This window comes from Sander vitreus, chromosome 11, assembly GCF_031162955.1.
Source record: "Sander vitreus isolate 19-12246 chromosome 11, sanVit1, whole genome shotgun sequence".
Taxonomy (NCBI): Eukaryota; Metazoa; Chordata; class Actinopteri; order Perciformes; family Percidae; genus Sander; species Sander vitreus.
In genome coordinates, this window is record NC_135865.1 from 29,026,836 (window position 1) to 29,045,295 (window position 18,460).

General features: G+C 43.8%; 1 protein-coding gene across 1 annotated transcript in view; it reads left to right on the forward strand.

The window, feature by feature from the left end:
* Positions 1–7,673, forward strand: part of mao (monoamine oxidase) — a 55,423-nt gene extending 47,750 nt beyond the window's left edge. The window contains exons 8-15 of the mRNA XM_078262667.1: positions 816–975; positions 1,565–1,661; positions 2,576–2,629; positions 2,732–2,789; positions 4,592–4,689; positions 4,910–5,021; positions 5,978–6,040; positions 7,356–7,673. Of these exons, the coding sequence (XP_078118793.1) occupies positions 816–975; positions 1,565–1,661; positions 2,576–2,629; positions 2,732–2,789; positions 4,592–4,689; positions 4,910–5,021; positions 5,978–6,040; positions 7,356–7,511 (798 nt within the window). The 3' untranslated portion in view covers positions 7,512–7,673. The remainder of the gene's footprint in view (positions 1–815; positions 976–1,564; positions 1,662–2,575; positions 2,630–2,731; positions 2,790–4,591; positions 4,690–4,909; positions 5,022–5,977; positions 6,041–7,355) is intronic.
* The last annotated feature ends 10,787 nt before the right edge of the window (positions 7,674–18,460 follow it).

The window sequence follows — 18,460 nt, forward strand, 5'->3', positions numbered from 1 at the left end:
TCTCTCTCTCTCTCTCTCTCTCTCTCTCTCTCTCTCTGTCTCTCTCTCTCTCTCTCTCTCTCTCTCTCTCTGTCTCTCTCTCTCTCTCTCTGTCTCTGTCTCTCTCTCTCTCTCTCTCTCTCTCTCTCTGTCTCTGTCTCTCTCTCTGTCTCTCTCTCTGTCTCTCTCTCTCTCTGTCTCTCTGTCTCGCTCTCTCTCTCTCTCTCTGTCTCTCTCTCTCTCTCTCTCTCTCTCTCTCTCTCTCTCTCTCTCTCTCTCTGTGCTCTTCCTGTATGTGATTAACCTGCCTGGCTTGACACATACGCTCGCGTCTCGCGCAAGAAATAGAGGAGACGCCGAAACTATCGCTGCAGCGCGTGGACCGGTGCAGATGCTACTCGCCCGGTGTGGCCGGACAGATTGGATAACATGGGCGCTGAAAAAACATTGAAAACTGTGACAAAAACATTGATAAAAGTGACAAAAACATTGATAAAAGTTGCGTTTCCGCGGTTACTTTTGCCACTGAGTACATTTTTCTGATGATATTAATTAGTTAAATAGGATTTTGAATGCAGGACTTATATTGAAATTGAGCAATTGAAGCAAAGCAGTATTGAACACTGCGCAATGTGACAACGAAGTCCTTAGACACAAGAAGAAGTTGAACAACATTCCAACAACACAGTGTGAATCCCAACGTGCAGCTGGACATATTGTTCTCTGCTGCCATCTACTGGCTGCTTTGCATCCTGCAGCCATGTTCCATGTGATGCAGCTCACGCTGCCCCGTCCTATTTCCCCTCTCTTTTTTTACGTGCATGTCTTCGTCTTAGGCCAAGTACGTGATCGTGGCCACCCCTCCCGCTCTGAACCTGAAGATGCACTTTAACCCCGAGCTGCCGCCGCTGAGGAACCAGCTGATCCACCGCGTCCCCATGGGCTCCGTCATCAAGTGCATGGTCTACTACAAAGAGAACTTCTGGAGGAAAAAGGGTACGCAGGAAGTGGGGGGGGAAAAAAATGCTGCAGTGTATGTTTTTGTGTGTGTGTGTGTGTGTGGTGTGTGTGTGTGTGTGTGTGTGTGTGTGTGTGTGTGTGTGTGTGCGTGTGTGTGTGTGTGTGTGTACCGGTATGTCTTTTACACCAGGGGTCTTCAACATTTTTTAGGCCAAGGACCCCTTATCTGAAGGAGAGAGCCCCTACTATTATACATACAGTATATTGTATGAAATTAAGTTGCATGTTAAACTAGGCCGGATGGATGAAAATAAATTGATATTAATGTATTATTTATGCATCATGTTTTAATGTTTAACATACATGTGAATGGCACAGTGAATCAATGTGCAAATGAAATGTGTTATTTCTCACAAATAGGCCATTTTGTCTTTGCTATTTTTTATATGTTGGATTCATATTATTGTATATTTTTAGACATATTTTTATTTTTTCAAAAATAAACATTTTTAACATAATTTGGGCAGCCCATGTGCACTTACTCTGAGGACCCCCCCAGGGGTCACGGACCCCCTGTTGAATATCACTGTTTTACACTCTTTGTTGAACGCTTGTGTGTCGCCAGGTTACTGTGGCAGCATGGTGATTGAGGAGGAAGGCGCTCCCATCGGCCTGACACTGGATGACACAAAGCCGGATGGGACTGTACCCTGCATTATGGGGTGATTATATTAAACAAGATAATATTATCATTACATTCGCTATACGTGGACACCTGTCCCATTACAAAACCACGTGCATTAAAGACCTTGGTTATACTTATCTTTTCAATGCGACTTTTGTCATCTGATCTGCCGGGACGCATTAAATGTCAAGTCTGTCGGATCTGGCATGTGGGCACAATCTGGACAATTTTACCAAACGTAGGTCTTGCGTCATCTTCCCGCCACAACGGAAGTTTCTCTCCAGAGCGAGAGCAAAGAGCAAGAGAGGAGAACTGGGGCTGGAGCACAGCTGATAGCACTGTCTCTCCACAACAGGGCGCATCTCATACAGGCCCTTCCACCATTAAATGCCATTCTTTTGCACCAAGAGTAACTTTCGATGCACCTTTGCGTGGGAAAATATCCGATCAGGCAGGTCGCATTGAAGTGTCAAGTGTGTACACACATACATACAGTATGGTCGACACAGCTGAGTTCCAATCTGGCGCATCCGATCACTAAAGTTGCAGTGAAATAGTGTAACTCGTTCTCTTGTTGTCAACAAATCCCATGAAAAGACCAAAACCAACACTGTGTTAGTCCATGTCTTAATACTTTCTGATTTCCTACAAAAAAATATGCTCCATTCAACTTCTTCCCCACCAAACTAGGAAAACCATTTCTTTAAGGCTTGGCAGCAATGCATGTTGAAACAGAGCCAGGCCTTTCTCTAATTGTTGCAACAAACTTAGAAGTACACTTTTGTATGAAATATCACAGTTTTCATTTCCCCTTCAATGCAAAAAAAAACAGACCAAGTGTATGTCCACATCTGGCCATGTTGTGCACAACGTGTAACTGAAAGTGCTTGGTCACTAGTGCGGCGGCGTATTTTCCTAGTGGATAATATTTCTCTTTTACCTCTCCTCCAGATTCATCCTCGCCCGCAAGTGCCGAAAGCTATCAGGGCTGACCAAAGAGGAGAGGTAGGTGCACGCTGGAGAGACAACACAGCACGTTAATACACTATCTCTCTCTCTCATGCTGCGAGAGTGGTTTCATCCAAACTGTTGTCTTGTTGCGTTTAGGTTGAAGATGATCTGTGAGATCTACTCCAGAGTGCTGGGCTCAGAAGAGGCTCTGCACGTGAGTTTAGACACAGACTAACACAGAGTCACACAGCTGCAGTGGAACTGAGTCAACAGTTAAATCATTCATGTGTAGGACACTTGGTCGGTGACTCATCATAGCTGGGGCGTGGCTTCTGGCGGAGTCGCCGTGGGGGGAAACCCTGTATGGCAAGATACATGAATAAAAAACGAGCCGTATTGGGTTGGATTGTTCGTAAATTATATGTGACTGGACAAATGACCCAACGGAACGGCCAGATGTGTCGTTTCTCGACATTTTTTGTTAACGTTAGCTACCTGATTGAGTCTCCAGGTAAGAGACAGCTAATGTTAACCGTTAGCTAATCTTACATGATTCAATCTGACTGTATTATCAGTAACGTTATCCCAGGGACATATGTTGACATGTTGTCCCACGTTTATTAAAGCTATACTAAAGACAGGTATGTGTTAGCATGTTAAATGAATAAATTCCATGTAACGGTTACAGTTTGGACTGTAGCAGCGATGTTAGTGGTATTAACACCGGCTACGTCCGTCTATTCAGCAGTATGTAAAACTTATTAGAGGCGCAGAACGCCACACAGCAGCTTTTCGGCATTGTACCAACCAAAACAAACAAAGTAACGTAAGTAAAAAAATATGACAAAGTAACGAGTAACCACTTACAAGTCCTACGCTCGTTAATTAGAATGGTTTGTTTCCCCCCACGGCATAAACGGAAATGACGTTTTAGTGGGCGTTCCCAGTAACTTGGAATCATTATGAAAAACAGGTTTCGAATCCCATCATCGGTTCCAAATTTAACAGCGCAAGTTGTTGGTTTCCGTAGCGGCCGCAGTACTTCCAGGCGCTTGTTGTGTTGCAGCCACGGAGCACAGTAAGCGGCGCTCTGAAGTGTGGCTCTGTTTTACGTTGAAAAAGTTGTAAAACTAATTCACCTTTGAATCAAAATAAAATGTTCCTCTTATCTGGGAAATAAGCATGTGACCCATTTCAACTAGGCCCCTCAAAGAATCGAGAATTGTTAAAGTGCTCATATTATGGTAATTTTCAGGTTCATAATTGTATTTAGAGGTTATATCAGAATAGGTTTACATGGTTTAATTTTCAAAAAACACCATATTTTTGTTGTACTGCACATTGCTGCAGCTCCTCTTTTCACCCTGTGTGTTGAGCTCTCTGTTTTAGCTACAGAGTGAGACCTCTCACTTCTGTTCCATCTTTGTTGGGAGTCGCACATGCTCAGTAGCTAGGTAAGGACTACTAGCCAGTCAGAAGCAGAGTATGAGGGCGTGCCCTGACAGTAGCTAGGTAAGGACTACTAGCCAGTCAGAAGCAGAGTATGAGGGCGTGCCCTGACAGTAGCTAGGTAAGGACTACTAGCCAGTCAGAAGCAGAGTATGAGGGCGTGCCCTGACAGTACCTAGGTAAGGACTACTAGCCAGTCAGAAGCAGAGTATGAGGGCGTGTCATGCTAGCAGCTAGGTGAGCATTATAACGTGTGTTCCAAAGTGACCATGTTTGTCTCTGAAGTAAAGGCTGGACTACAATAGAGCTGTTTGGAGCAGTTTGTGAACAGTGTTTTCTGTTGGAGATGGTAAGTCCCTTTGGGGGGGACTTTGAGCTTTTTCACTTTGTAAACCTATAACATGCACAAAAAGATATATAACACAATAAAGGAAAGGGAAAAAGCCAGAAAGCATAATATGAGCACTTTGAGAACCGAAATCGAAAGGCAGAATCGGGATTGGAATCAGAATTGTTAAAATCAAAACAATGCCCAACCCTATTCATGTGTCCACTTGTGTCTGTCAGCCGGTGCACTATGAGGAGAAGAACTGGTGTGAAGAGGAGTACTCCGGTGGCTGCTACACGGCCTATTTCCCTCCAGGAATCCTTACTCAGTTTGGAAAGTAAGTCACACACAAGCTGCCCACGGTACATATTGTGTCTTGATGCTCAATATCTTTAAAAAGCTGTTTTTGTTGTCATTAAGGTAGAAAAGCTGAATAGTTTAAACCAAATTTCGCCGCTGTAGATTTCATATTCTATCCATTCGGAGTCAAAGATTTACCGTTTAAAAGCACCGAAACTCTGTAACCTCTCATGATCTCTGTCTCGTCCTGTCTGCAGGGTGCTGAGGGAGCCAGTCGGCAAGTTGTACTTTGCCGGCACGGAGACGGCCACAGAGTGGAGCGGCTACATGGAGGGGGCTGTGCAGGCTGGAGAGAGAGCCGCCAGAGAGGTCAGAGGTCACCTGGACAAACACTCAGAAACCACAGGATCCTCTGATATCTAGACCAGGGGTTTTGTGTGTGTGGACCACTATTTGTGATCAAGAATTTCCGTGGACCACCTCATAATACACACAATAAAAGATGACTACACACAGTCCTACCTGAATTAATCCTCACCTCTTAACAGGCCGACTAGCACTAAAACTATAACTGGTATATATTTATATATGGTATAACGCATCAGGTCAACAGGCTCGTTAAAAGAAAGCTTACTGCACACAACGGCTGCCACATTCTGCCGTTCATTTGAACAACAGGCTTTGATTGTTAATCTTCAGAGTTTGGTCTTGAACGTCACGGCCGAGCGCCACTAGCCTGTTTTAGTAATCATACAATAACGTGACAATTTAATTTAAATGTAAATGTTATATCAATATACATATTCTTAATTTTTATGGTAAAATGAAGGTTAAAAAACTATTATTTTATATTTTATTTTGCTTTTCCAGGGACCACCTGCAGTACCCTCACGGACCACTAGTGGCGTCTTTTTTGACATTAAAAAGTTGACTAGGGCGCTTTTTATTGAAGAAAAAGCTACTGCTACAGTATCATAGCTTTATAATTATAAATACATACTTTTAAATACATGTGTAAGCCCTTACATGTGTGAGGAAAAGGAAAATAAATTGTTACAAAGTGATAAGGGTCGTTGTAGATACAGCAATGAAACCACAAGATCAAAAGAAGCATAGGAATACAAAAGTAAAATAAATTAAAGACAAAGACAAAAAAAACAATAATATATATACACACATACACATACTAAAAATACTGAGTGCCACGTGCTAAACACACTGAGTTTGGTGCCTAAACTTAACTGTCGTCGCTCACTTTTTGCTATAGTAATAATTTTGTGTTGTTATTATTAAATGCATTTCATGTTGTTCGTGTTCTGTTGCAGGTTTTGTGTGCAATGAATAAAATCCACCAGAGTCAGATCTGGCAGACGGAGCCCGAGTCCATGGTGAGGGAACTCTTTCTGGGGTTTTCTGGGTTTCTTTGGCATGCCATTTTTTTTTAAGATTATTTTTTTGGTCTTTTCTGCCTTTAATGGACAGGGAAGCTAGGTGAGAGAGAGAGGAGGAAGACTTTCAGGAAATCATCACAGGTCGGACTTGAACCCTGGACCTCTGCGTCGAGACATAAACCTCTATGTATATGTGCGCCCACACTACCAACTGAGCTAACCCAGCCACTATTTAATGTCTCTTAAATGTATCGTTTTTGTTGTTTTTGGACACGTGCTAGACAAATCAAATGCAACTCAAGCCCAGTTCAGACCAAAGATTCGCGACAAGACGAAACCGTTTTAGAACGTCGTAGGGAAAAGTTTCAGCGGTCTGAACCGGCCCGTCTCAGCTGGTCAAGTTTCCAGAGGCTGGTCTTACAACGTAAGAGACGTCTCCTGTTTCAACAGCCAATAGAGAAGTCAGCTGGTCGAGTCTCCAGAGGCTGGTTTTAGGACGTACGAGACGTCTCCTGTTTCAACAGCCAATAGAGAAGACAGCTGGTCGAGTCTCCAGAGGCTGGTTTTACAACGATTCATCACTAGAAATGCAACTGTAGCAATCATCTCACTATCACATACAGTCCGGGGCTTCGTCTGAAGCAACTACGACTACACCGTCCCCTTCCCTGAAAAGGGACAGCTCGGCGACAGCCTTTGGAGGGTGAAAAATCCGCAACTCCGACCGTAATCGCAAGGCTACAAGCGGCAAGCTTAGTAATAATCAATAGTCCACAGTTTTCAACTAAAGCAAATGCTAATGCTACCACAGATGGCAGACGACCTGCACAGCGAGAAGATGAAAAAGGAACGAGCTCGGGGATGACACCAGAACTTAATACCTTGGCCAATGTCAGCCCGAGGTCACAGGTGACTTTGTTGATATAAATACTCGACCTGCACAAGCGCGATACGGAATATATTCAGTGTTAAGCACTGCCTCTGGCGGTCAGTAAGGACGAAATAGTACAAGATTTTAAACATGGTTGTGGCTGGTTAGCTCAGTTGGTAGAGCGGGAGCACATATGTAGACGGTTATTCCTCAACGCAGAAGGTCAAGGGTTCGAGTCTGATCTGTGATGTCTTCCCCCCCTTTCATATCTCAGCTTTCCTATCCGTTAAAGGCGGAAATGCCCAAAAATAGTCTTAACAAAAGATTTTAAACGTAAACTATTTGTAAAGGGGCCAGTAAAAATGGACTTTGGCCGACTAGAATTTCTTTTCTCACTTGCTGTTGAACCCTGCGTCTCTCCTCCTCCTGTCCCTTCAACAGGAAGTCCCATCGCGCCCGTTTGCCACCAGCTTCTGGGAGAGAAATCTGCCTTCAGTCGGCGGCCTCTTCAAGTTGGTGGGAATCTCCACCGTCCTGTCTGTTGCCACTGCAGCCGGCGTGGTGGCCTACAAGAAGGGCCTCCTTTCCCGGAGTTAAACCGCCCACACGCATCATCTCACTCCTCTGCGTCTCAAGGGGACAACCATCTCTATAGACACTGTGCTCTATCGTACTTCTAGTGCACTACTTCATGGCCCAAAACGACAAAGTAGTGAACCACATCGGTTCTGCTCACACAAAACACTAAAGGTTCTGTCTGTCTGTTCCAGAGAGAGAGAGGGAGAGAGACAGAGAGAGAGAGAGAGGGAGAGGGAGAGTGAGAGAGAGATGGAGGGAGAGTGAGAGAGAGAGGGAGACAGAGTCATGGGCCAAGCACACGTCCAGAGATGCTAGTTAGAGAGGAGTGAAGAACCTCAAGTTTAAATCGACGATAACATCTGAGATTCAGATTGTGAAAACCAATGAAGGAAAAAAATTGCAGAATCCGTTCTTAAAAGGAAAAATATATACAAATATATATATTGCTATTAATATTCCATACATTGCCAATGACGTACACATTATTGATTACGTGTGTGTCTCTGTGTGTGTATGTGTGTGGGGGTGTGTGTGTGTGTGTGGGCTTGCTTAACTATATTCGTGGGGTCCAAAAACCGGGAGTCCAGTATACTTGTGGGGTCTGGACAGCTTTGTGCGGCCAAAATGCTGGACCCCACAAGGTTAAAGGTCTGTTTGAGGGTTAAGACTTGGTTTTAGGATTAGGGTTAGAATGAGGTTCTGGTTAGGGTTAGGGTGAGGGTTAAGGTTAGGCATTTAGTGGTGATGGTTAAGGTTATGGTAAGGGTGTAGGGAATGTATTATGTCAATGACGGGTCCCCACAAAGATAGTGCCACAAACCTGTGTGTGTGTGTGTGTGTGTGTGTGTGTGTGTGTGTGTGTGTGTGTGTGTGTGTGTGTGTGATTACCTCTGCTGATTTTAGGTGCTAATTTAATCTGAGCGAGCAGCTGTAGCTGTTTGATGACACCCAGAAACATCAGAAAAGAACAGAGTTGTGAAAATTGCCCGCTACAAAAACACAGAGGAGGTTTAAGGATACGGCCGGTGTTTTCTTATTGTCAACAAATCCCATAAAAAGACTAAATCAAAACCTTTTTTTAAGTATCAAAGCCTGATGTATCTTCCTCCTCTGTGCCATAGAGCTCAAATCCTAACAGGAGTTATCTCAGGACAATTTACAGATCGAGTAAGTCTAGACCACACTCTATAATTTACAGAGACCAAGCAATTTCCCCCAGGAGCAATTGCACTTAGTGCTGTGGCGGCAGCGAGGAAAAACTTGCAGAAACTCAGAAATTCTCTTGAGATTAACCCTCTGAGGTCTAAGGACATTTTCACATTTCTTTTTAATGTCACCTTTTAAGGGTATTTGCATATAACTATCCCCGTGTGTTTCATATCAAAGTGTTCAGAACAAACTCAGCTTTCTGTAGAGTGACGCACACATTTGTTCCAGATGTATAAAAAAATAATTTGCCACTGAAGTTGATGTTCGCTTTTGGAAATTTCCTCAAATCTGTTGTGAAAACAAACCTACGCTCAATTGTTTTGGTGCTTTGACATTCATTTTAATATATGAATAAAATAGTAAATAAATGTCTAAAATGAAATGTTGTAATATCTCTTTTTGAGTAGGCGTGTTGTCAGACATCGCTTGGACTCGCCGGTGTGTTTTTCGTCCTCAGAGGGTTAAAGTCACAAAATGTACAAGAAAAAAAACTCGGACAAATTGTGTTTTTTGTTAAGGAGTCACATGGCATGCTTGCCGTGTATTCTGCCTGCAGGGGTTGGCCTACCTATCAAATTATTCTCGTGGTTTTAGCCCAGAATCACAATGTTGTCATAAGCATCCAGACTATGAAGAGACAGAATTTGGATAAGGTGATCAGGGGCAGAATTTATCAATCCGAATCCGAAAATGATTTATTGCCAAGTAAGTAAGAGGAATGTGCCTCAGTTTTTGGTGCAAACATAATCAGAATCAGAGTCAGAAAAGGTTTTATTGCCACAATAACTCAAAAGAATCCCTCGTTTTACTCACTAACGCACCAAATCCACGGCTGAAAATATTCCCTAAAAATTAACTATTTACTCCTGTTTGAGGAACATTTGCTAAAAAAAATACCAGTTCCCAGCTGTTACAGGAAATAACTCAACCTTTATAAGAACAAATACTTCATATTTGTGACCCGTTTTTAGAGATTTACAACTTCAGTAGCAACCATAGACTGTATAATATTAATGAACAGGGCGTGTGTGACGTCACCCGTTGGTTTGTGGAGATCTGATAGGAGTCGTCCAGTTTGCCGTTACGGGAGCAGCCATCCTGGTTGGATGTGATGATTTTAGACGAGAGGGAGGAGAGAGGGAGGAGCTGCTTACACTCTACGTTACGTTACACACTTTCACTGGCAATCACATCATAGCCCCCCCCCTAAAACACCCCCTGCTTTATCGATGATTTTAAAATCAACGAGACCATGATTCAAAACATGAACATCATTCTGTGTTTCAGAAGACTTCAAACTAGAGATTGAGACCATAAACTCATTATGAAAATGTTTACTGAGGTAATAAATCAAGTGAGAAGTGGGTCACTTTCTCAGAGACTTCTACAGAAACCAAACTCCTTTTGCTACCGCACGTGTCGCCCCCTGCTGGACTTCAGATAGAAAGCAGGTTTAAGGAGTCTCCCCCTGCTGGACTTCAGATAGAAAGCAGGTTTAAGCAGGTTTAAGGAGTCTCCCCCTGCTGGACTTCAGATAGAAAGCAGGTTTAAGGCGTCTCCCCCTGCTGGACTCAGATAGAAAGCAGGTTTAAGCAGGTTTAAGGAGTCTCCCCCTGCAGGAATTCAGATATAATGCAGGTTTAAGGAGTCTCCCCTGCTGGAGTTCAGATATAATGCAGGTTTAAGGAGTCTCCCCCCTGCTGGACTTCAGGTAGAAAGCAGGTTTAAGGAGTCTCCCCCTGCAGGAATTCAGATATAATGCAGGTTTAAGGCACTTCCGCATTTGCAGCACTTCGCCGAACCGGATGCTCTGTCCATTAATATTTACAGTCAATGGTAGCAACAAACGGGGGAGGGGTGAACAGGGTCAGGAAGTCAAGAGTGTTGAGAGACAGAATAACTAATAATTGTCTGTTTACACGGGATATGTTGACAGTGAGAAAAAGAATAAGACAAATGCATATAAAGCCTTTCCCTTTGAGTAAAACTTGTACTTTGGGGTAATGTAGTTTTACTAAGCTGCTCTGTTATCTTTCGGTAAATGTAATGGAAACATTTGAATGTATTTTCTTCAAACTATTTGTTGCTGCATTATGATTTACAGATTTCTGACCGAATATTTTCCACATTCATAGCTTAACACCATAACGCCATAACACAAAGGGTATCGCTACAGCCTTAGGCATAATATCATAATAACAATCATCAAAAGTTTTTTTTGGACAATTTTTTCAACGTGTTTGTCGTCTTATTCAAGAGTTTTTTGGACAATTTTTCGAAGTCTTTGGCGCTTTTTGAACAACAACAATGTTGAACCCAAGGTTACACCCTTGGCTGTAGCTAACCAAAGAACACATGCTGTTATTATTGGAAGCCATTTTAGAGCTATCCATCATGCAAAGATGTGGCCGGCCTGCTCTTCCTCTGTGAAGGCCTCCGACAAAAGAGTAGGAGGCGAAGTCCCTCCCCTTCCTGTGCCCCCTATGGGACGATAGTTGAGAGACAAATGATGGTTTGGCCCCCGTTGTACGTGTCATGAATTACACACGATGTCTGATTTAAAAGTGAAGAAAGTCACAGTTTCTTCAACATTATGGAAATCTGATTTTGGATTTGAGATTAGATGTGAAGAAAACTAATCAATTCAGTTTTATTTATAGTATCAAATCATAACAAGAGTTATCTCGAGACACTTTACAGATAGAGTAGGTCTAGACCACACTCTATAATTTACAAAGACCCAACAATTCCAGTAATTCCCCCAAGAGCAAACATTTAGTGCGACAGTGGCGAGGAAAAACTCCCTTTTATGGAGAAATCTCGGACAGACCCAGGCTCTCACTGCAGGGCGTAGAAGAGCGTAGCAGGGCATAGCAGGACGTAGCAGGACGTAGCAGGGCACTGCAGAGCGTAGCAGGGTGTAGCAGGACGTAGCAGGGCACTGCAGGGTGTAGCAGGGCACGGAGCAGGACCACAGCAACAGCTGCAATCATGATTTAGGTGCCACCCTAATCCAAGGAAAACTTTGTGGCAAAAAAACATAAGGGCTCCGGGGAATAAGCTCCCCAGAGCTAGGTTAGTAACAAGCATTTCTGGGACATGGAAGCACACAGATGGAAAGAGAGAGGAGAGAGGAGCTCAGTGTGTCAAAGGAAGGAAGTCCCCCAGCAGTCTAAAACTATAACAGCATAATTAAGAGCTGGTGCAAGGCAAACCTGAGCCAGTTCTATAAGGGTTGGTGGGTGAATCTGACGACTATGAAGAGAAGCAGAGAAGAGAATCAACACACAATTGAATTTAAAAGCCACTGTTGGTGTGTGTGCAGCTCTGAGAGAAACATTCTGCCCCTGTCGCAAAAGATGTGTGTGTGTGTGTGTGTGTGTGTGTGTGTGTGTGTGTGTGTGTGTGTGTGTGTGTGTGTGTGTTATCTGTTGTGCCTTAATGGAAGTCGTAGTGTTTTTGTCATTTCTCTAAAGTGCCTGTGTGACTCTGACACTCTTTGCCCCCCCGTCGCCCCTCGCTTGCACTGGAGGTGAGAGGTCAGAAGGACCAGGTCGTTGGTTTATCATCAGTAACCATTAGGGTTGCAGCGGTATGACATTTTCACAATAACTGTCTCAGAAATAAAGTCAGATTCAGCAAATGCATGGCCTATTTCTCGCTTAAACTGTTTTCAGAAACACGTTTCTTCATTAAATACGACATCGCATTTTCAAACGAGCCGCCATCGTGGTCGGTTTTGAAATTCGGGAGCAGACAGACCCAAGTGACGTGTTCGTCCAATCAGCTGCAGCCATCGCAGCTGTAGGATGGTTTAGACTGTTTTCTTTGCTTGTCAAAGAAGAGAGACTGGTGGCGAGCCCACTAGCGTGCAATGCTGGGAAGGCGGGGCGATCCCATCCGTGAAAACAACGCGTATATGGACACCCACCATAGGGGAGACATCAATTGTCATACTGTGGTAAACCGCTGCAACCCTAGTACCCTTCAATATACAGGGACCAGAAAAACAACTCCACACCCCTCCCGTATTACCTGAGTTATGTCCTCAGTATAAACTTGACTCAGGTGAATCCAGGTGTATAAACACAGTGCCAGCCAAGAATAATCGAGCTCAGACTGTTGGGTTGATCAAACTGCTTCTCCCCAGTGAAGCCAAGTCTGTGTGTGTTTTGTGTGGTGTTTGCAGGGCTTCACTGTCCGTCTCCCCCCGTTGTGATGCCCAGACTGTTCTCATGAACCATTCGTACGTACAGCTACGAGAAGTAATGCACTGCAATTCGTATGTATTCCACGTATTTATTACTGTAACAGCACCACAATGACCGCTGCTGTTTAAGAGCGCGGAGATCCTCGTAGGAAGGATGTCGGGGGGGGGATGGGGTGTTTGGCTCCTGAAACACAGCGTTTTCAAGCAGACGAGCGGCGTGCGTGTTCTGGACGTTAAGACGGAAACACGAGACTTTGACCCAGGAAACAGGTGCACATTCAATCAAAAACGATGATACGTTTCCTCTGAACGGTGTGAAACGGTGTGCAACGGCATTGAGTTATGTTTTCTCTCGTTTGGTGGGTGTGTCTCTCGTTTATTGGCTGCGTCACAGCTGATACCCAATCAGCAGAGACGTGCACAGCTGATACCCAATCAGCAGAGACGTGTCTGTGGTAATAAAAAGGCAGAGCACTTGCGCACACAACAGGGTGTTCAACGCACCGCCGTTTCAGTTTGAAAAAAACGTGTTGCTATGTTTTGTCGGAGCTGAACGTGGCCCTGGTGTTCGTGTTGCGTCTGTCCAATTAATCCAATTTTAATCGTGATTACGATTTTTGCTTTTAACAATCACAAAATCAATGTAATCAAGAAAAACTATTATTTTGCACATTGCGTTTTTGCAAGTAAACTCAATGAAATAATAAAAGTGAAACAGGTACCATACAAATTGTTGTGCATTTAGTCATCATACAATATACGAACCCGTTCATGAGCATGTGTCGGACGCCCTCGTGTCTCTCCAGCTGCTTCCCTGTGTGCCCTGACCTTTGACCTTTGACCCCTCCTTTCATCCCAGCACATGAACTGGTTTCTGCGATCTCTCCCAGCACAACACGTTCTCACACTCCCATCACGTAAAATACCAACGCTTGGTCATGTGGCTGTTGCATTTGTTATTCACGCTAAAAGTCTCCTTTAGCGTCGGGACTCTTGGCGTCACTTTTTGACGCTCTGAGTCGGGACATACTGACTGAACGGGACAGTTCGGTTTAGGAAAAGATGGTGGGTGGGGTTACAAAATGTACATTGACATGTACAGTGACACGCGGGACAAGAAGGGAACACAGACCCCAGTCTCCTGGGTGAAAGTCCTGTGTTGTTTGACCCATCCACCCCCCCAACCAACCAACCATCTTTCATACTACTCTCTACCGTTGTCTCTCTACATACTACTCTCTACTGTTGTCTCTCTACGTTCTACTCTCTACTGTTGTCTCTCTACATACTACTCTCTACTGTTGTCTCTCTACATACTACTCTCTACTGTTGTCTCTCTACATACTACTCTCTACTGCTGTCTCTCTACATACTACTCTCTACTGTTGTCTCTCTACATACTACTCTCTACCGTTGTCTCTCTTCATACTACTCTCTACTGTTGTCTCTCTACATACTACTCTCTACTGTTGTCTCTCTACATACTACTCTCTACCGTTGTCTCTCTTCATACTACTCTCTACTGTTGTCTCTCTACCGTTGTCTCTCTACATACTACTCTCTACCATTGTCTTTTTATATACTACGTCATCTTACAGCACCGCGGTCGAGCTGCTGCTCTGCCCGGTGCGTCCCGTAAAGGGTGATTTTTGCGTCGGTATCTGACACTGAGAGACACTGACCAAGCGTCCATATTTTACGAGTTGGGAGTGACAACGGGTTGCCCAGGACAACTCTAGAAGTCACGATTGGACAATGATGTTGCTCACATTTAAGACATGTTTTCCTCTAAAATGTTTCTTGACTTGACTTCAGTGAACAAACCAAGCCAGCACACTCTTGTCCGTCCTTCCCTTCCGAATTTTCAGTTCTACCGCCATCAGCAGAGACAACGTATTCATCATCTGATCCTGCTTCGTTGTTTTCCTGGAGACCTGGGACTGGTTTTCATCCTTATGTGCATTTGAGCCCCCTTAACTCTTCCTGTGACCCCATTCTTTCATGTCTTTCATTCCTCAAAACAAAGCTGGTGATATTTAAAAAGAAAAAAAATGTGAAATAAATCTTTTACTCGTCTTAAACCGTTCTTGTGTATCATTTTTGGGAATGGGGTAGTTAAGCTTTTTAGAAAAATTGAAATTATGATGAGCTAAAAAGACATATATATATATATTCATGTTTATATTACTATTTATTAGGGACGGGCATTGGGAACTAGCAATAGCTGTAAATGCTGTGATGCTGTACATTGGAGTCGTGTTGCACAAATGTCTGTCGTAGCATCTGTCCCTATTCAAATAAACATGAAATAAATAAAATACAAGGAAATATATATATATATATAAATCAGATTACAAATGGGTGTGAGGCTGATCTTTAGTATATGTGAAGCATTCATATTCATTTGTAAAACAATAAAAAGCCGTCATTGATTTGTTGTTAAAGGTGCTGTAGGTAGGACTGTGAAGATCCAGGACTTAGCCAAAACATTTGAACATTGACAACCTCTCAGTCCCTCCCCCCTTTCCGCTAAAGCCCAAAACGGTCTCCTAAGCCCCTCCCCCCACAAGGGAGAATGAATGCGCGTGCGAGTGATTGACACACAGTTAGACACGCCCCCTGGCCCTGATTGGTGCATCTGAACAGGGAGCTGTGGATTTTTGCAAATCCCACTACAGGCTGTAGGTGGAGCCAGAGGGAAACGACCTGCTTCCTGTAGTTCTACTGGAACATAGGGTCAGTTTCAGCAGATATGACAGAAAGGTAGTTTTATAAGGCTTACCTACTGCACCTTTAAATAAATAAACCAACACTTGTTTCATAAGTTCACATTTAAAATGAAGTAATATTAAAACAGCCCAACACCAATTTGTTTCATACAGAGAGGTGAAGTCCCTCCCCTTCCGGTGGACCACTTTGGACCTTATTTTGGCAGAAAAAAACAATATATATATTATAAATACAAAAATCTGTAGGCTACGGTAGTTAAGGGCGGGAGCATAGGCATGATTTACAAGGGGGGTGGGGGGGTTACAACCCCCTCCCAATATTCCAAACAGGCCAGTGTAATGAAGTCAAAGAGTTGAAATGCTAGTATTTGTTGTTAAGATGAACGTAATTCCTAATAAATTATCGCGAAACACGTGTAATGTTTTGAATCTGCAGAAAGTTTTGAACACATACAGAAGATTGATTCATTAATAATAATTATTTACATAAAAGGCACAAATTGTTGCAGAAAAATTCACCAGAATGCAGGAAATGAAGGATTTGATGCTCAAAATTTCCTGGGGGACGACCCAAATATATTTATAGTGTGTGTGTGTGTGTGTGTGTGTGTGTGTGTGTGTGTGTGTGTGTGTGTGTGTGTGTGTGTGTGTGTGTGTGTGTGTGTGTGTGTGTGGCTTCATGCCAAGACTTCTGCTGCAGACACCGTCCTCTTTCATCTCTTCTGTATTTAATTCAATCTCCCCTTTGAGATCCGCACCGCAGGGCCGTTCACATAAATGGTAAAATCAATATAAATCATGACCGTACGGCAACATAAGGATGTCAGATAATATGTGTGTGTGTGTGGGGGGGGGGGGGTCTGATTATGAAGTGCTGTCTGGAGCAGATGTCTACCTGCAGTTACTGTTTGTGCCACTAGAGGGCAGATGACAACCATCAAAGCAAAACAACTATACAGACTGCTTTGTAATTAATGAAATATTGTCATTCAACATGCACACACACCTTGTTTCTTTTCTCCCCATTCTGTCACGTGCTGCTATGATGGCTGATTACATGCATACAAACACACATGACGTGGCGCAGGAAGGCTTTGCTGTCACTTTAATCCTGAACAGGGCTGAGTCATGTTGTCTCTGGGCTGCTTCTGCTGGTTGACATATGGCACTTATGTTGCTCTCATCACTCCCGTCGGAGCTGTGGTGGCCAGAGGCTTGTACAATCCCAGATTGACACACCAGGCTTAGTCACTGCAACCACTTTCCAACACCACGCTCCACATGGCTTCCCAGCCTGCACAAAGGTTGGGAAACTGCAGCTGCATGGGCAGCAGGGGGCGCAGCCAGATGGTGGCTTCTGGGGCTCCAGCCCCAAATGTTTCCTTTTAAAGCCCTGAATCTGTTCAACTGTTCTCTGCTCTTACTACTACTACTACATACCTACAGTATCTGCCTAATCTGTTTATTTTCTACTTTTACCATAATTTACTCTGGTCTAAAAGGGTTTTATGTTGAAATGTTAGCAACCTACTTGTATTTACGCTGTATACTTTAACCCTTTATGTACATATTTTGTTTTGTGTTAGCACTAGGAAAGTATTTAAAATGTGTCTGAATAACGGGGCGCCTGGGTAGCTCACCTGGTTGAGCGTGCGCCCCATGTACAGAGGCTCAGTCCTCGTCACAGCGGCCGCGCGTGTCAACGTTCGTCATGTCATCCTCCTCTCTCTCCTACTTTCCTGACTTAATCTGTCGTATAAAGAAAGTTATTAAAAGAAAATGTGTCTGACTAATCCTATAATGGATGGACTGTGTTAGCGGCCAGACCCGAAAATATACAATTAATGAATTAATTAATACATTCATTCACTACTACTATGCTATTCCAATACAGTCCTCCTCCCAGTGCGCTAAAAACCGACGCTTGGTCAGGTGTCTTTGGCGTCAGTAAGTGACGCAAAGCGTCTCCTTTAGCATTCAGTCAGACGCATGGGGCGACATTTTTCAACGCGCTTGGCCGGGGCCCTTTGGCGTCACTTTTTGACGCTCTGGGGCGGGAGCCTTGGCGTCATTTTTCAACGTTCAGGGTAAAACCACTTAGGAAAAGATGGTTGGCGGGGTTTAAAAATGTACGTTTAAGTGACACGCGAGACAAGAACGGGACACAATCCCCGGTGTCCTGGGTGAAAGTCCTGTGTTGTTTGAAGATTTCGGGCTTTCATACTACTCGCTACCGTTCTCTTCATACTACATCATCTTACAGCAAAACTCATCACATTCATTATTAGTTTCACTTGTTTTCAGTTTGAACAAATTGTATATCAGAATACAAAACACATTTTTAGGCTCAGTCTGCCACTTTTTTTTTTAAAAACAATTCCAGTGTTGGTTTCAGGGTGTCACCATTTTGGATAGTCACCATGGAAACAATAATTGGTCATGTGACAAGGGCTGGGAAGATTGGCAGAACAAATGACAGTACTCTGATCGAACTGATATCACAGTTGTCAGATTGACAGCACTCTAGCCCAATGGACTGGGGTGGTGGCAATCATATTTCAGAGGACCCCCCCTTCCCGCCCCTTCTTGCCCCTGACCCCCCTATGTTATGTTTGTGCTGAGCCCCGAATGTTTACGCTGTCTGACTCTGCCCCTGATGGGCAGCAGTGGCCCGATGGTGCTGTGGTTGCTATTTTTTCCTTATTTCATGTAGGTGTCAAATGCAACTGCACGCACACACACACACACACACACACACACACACACACACACACTCCCCCTCCCCCTTTAGACACACTGGCCTCTCTTCATTAGACCCC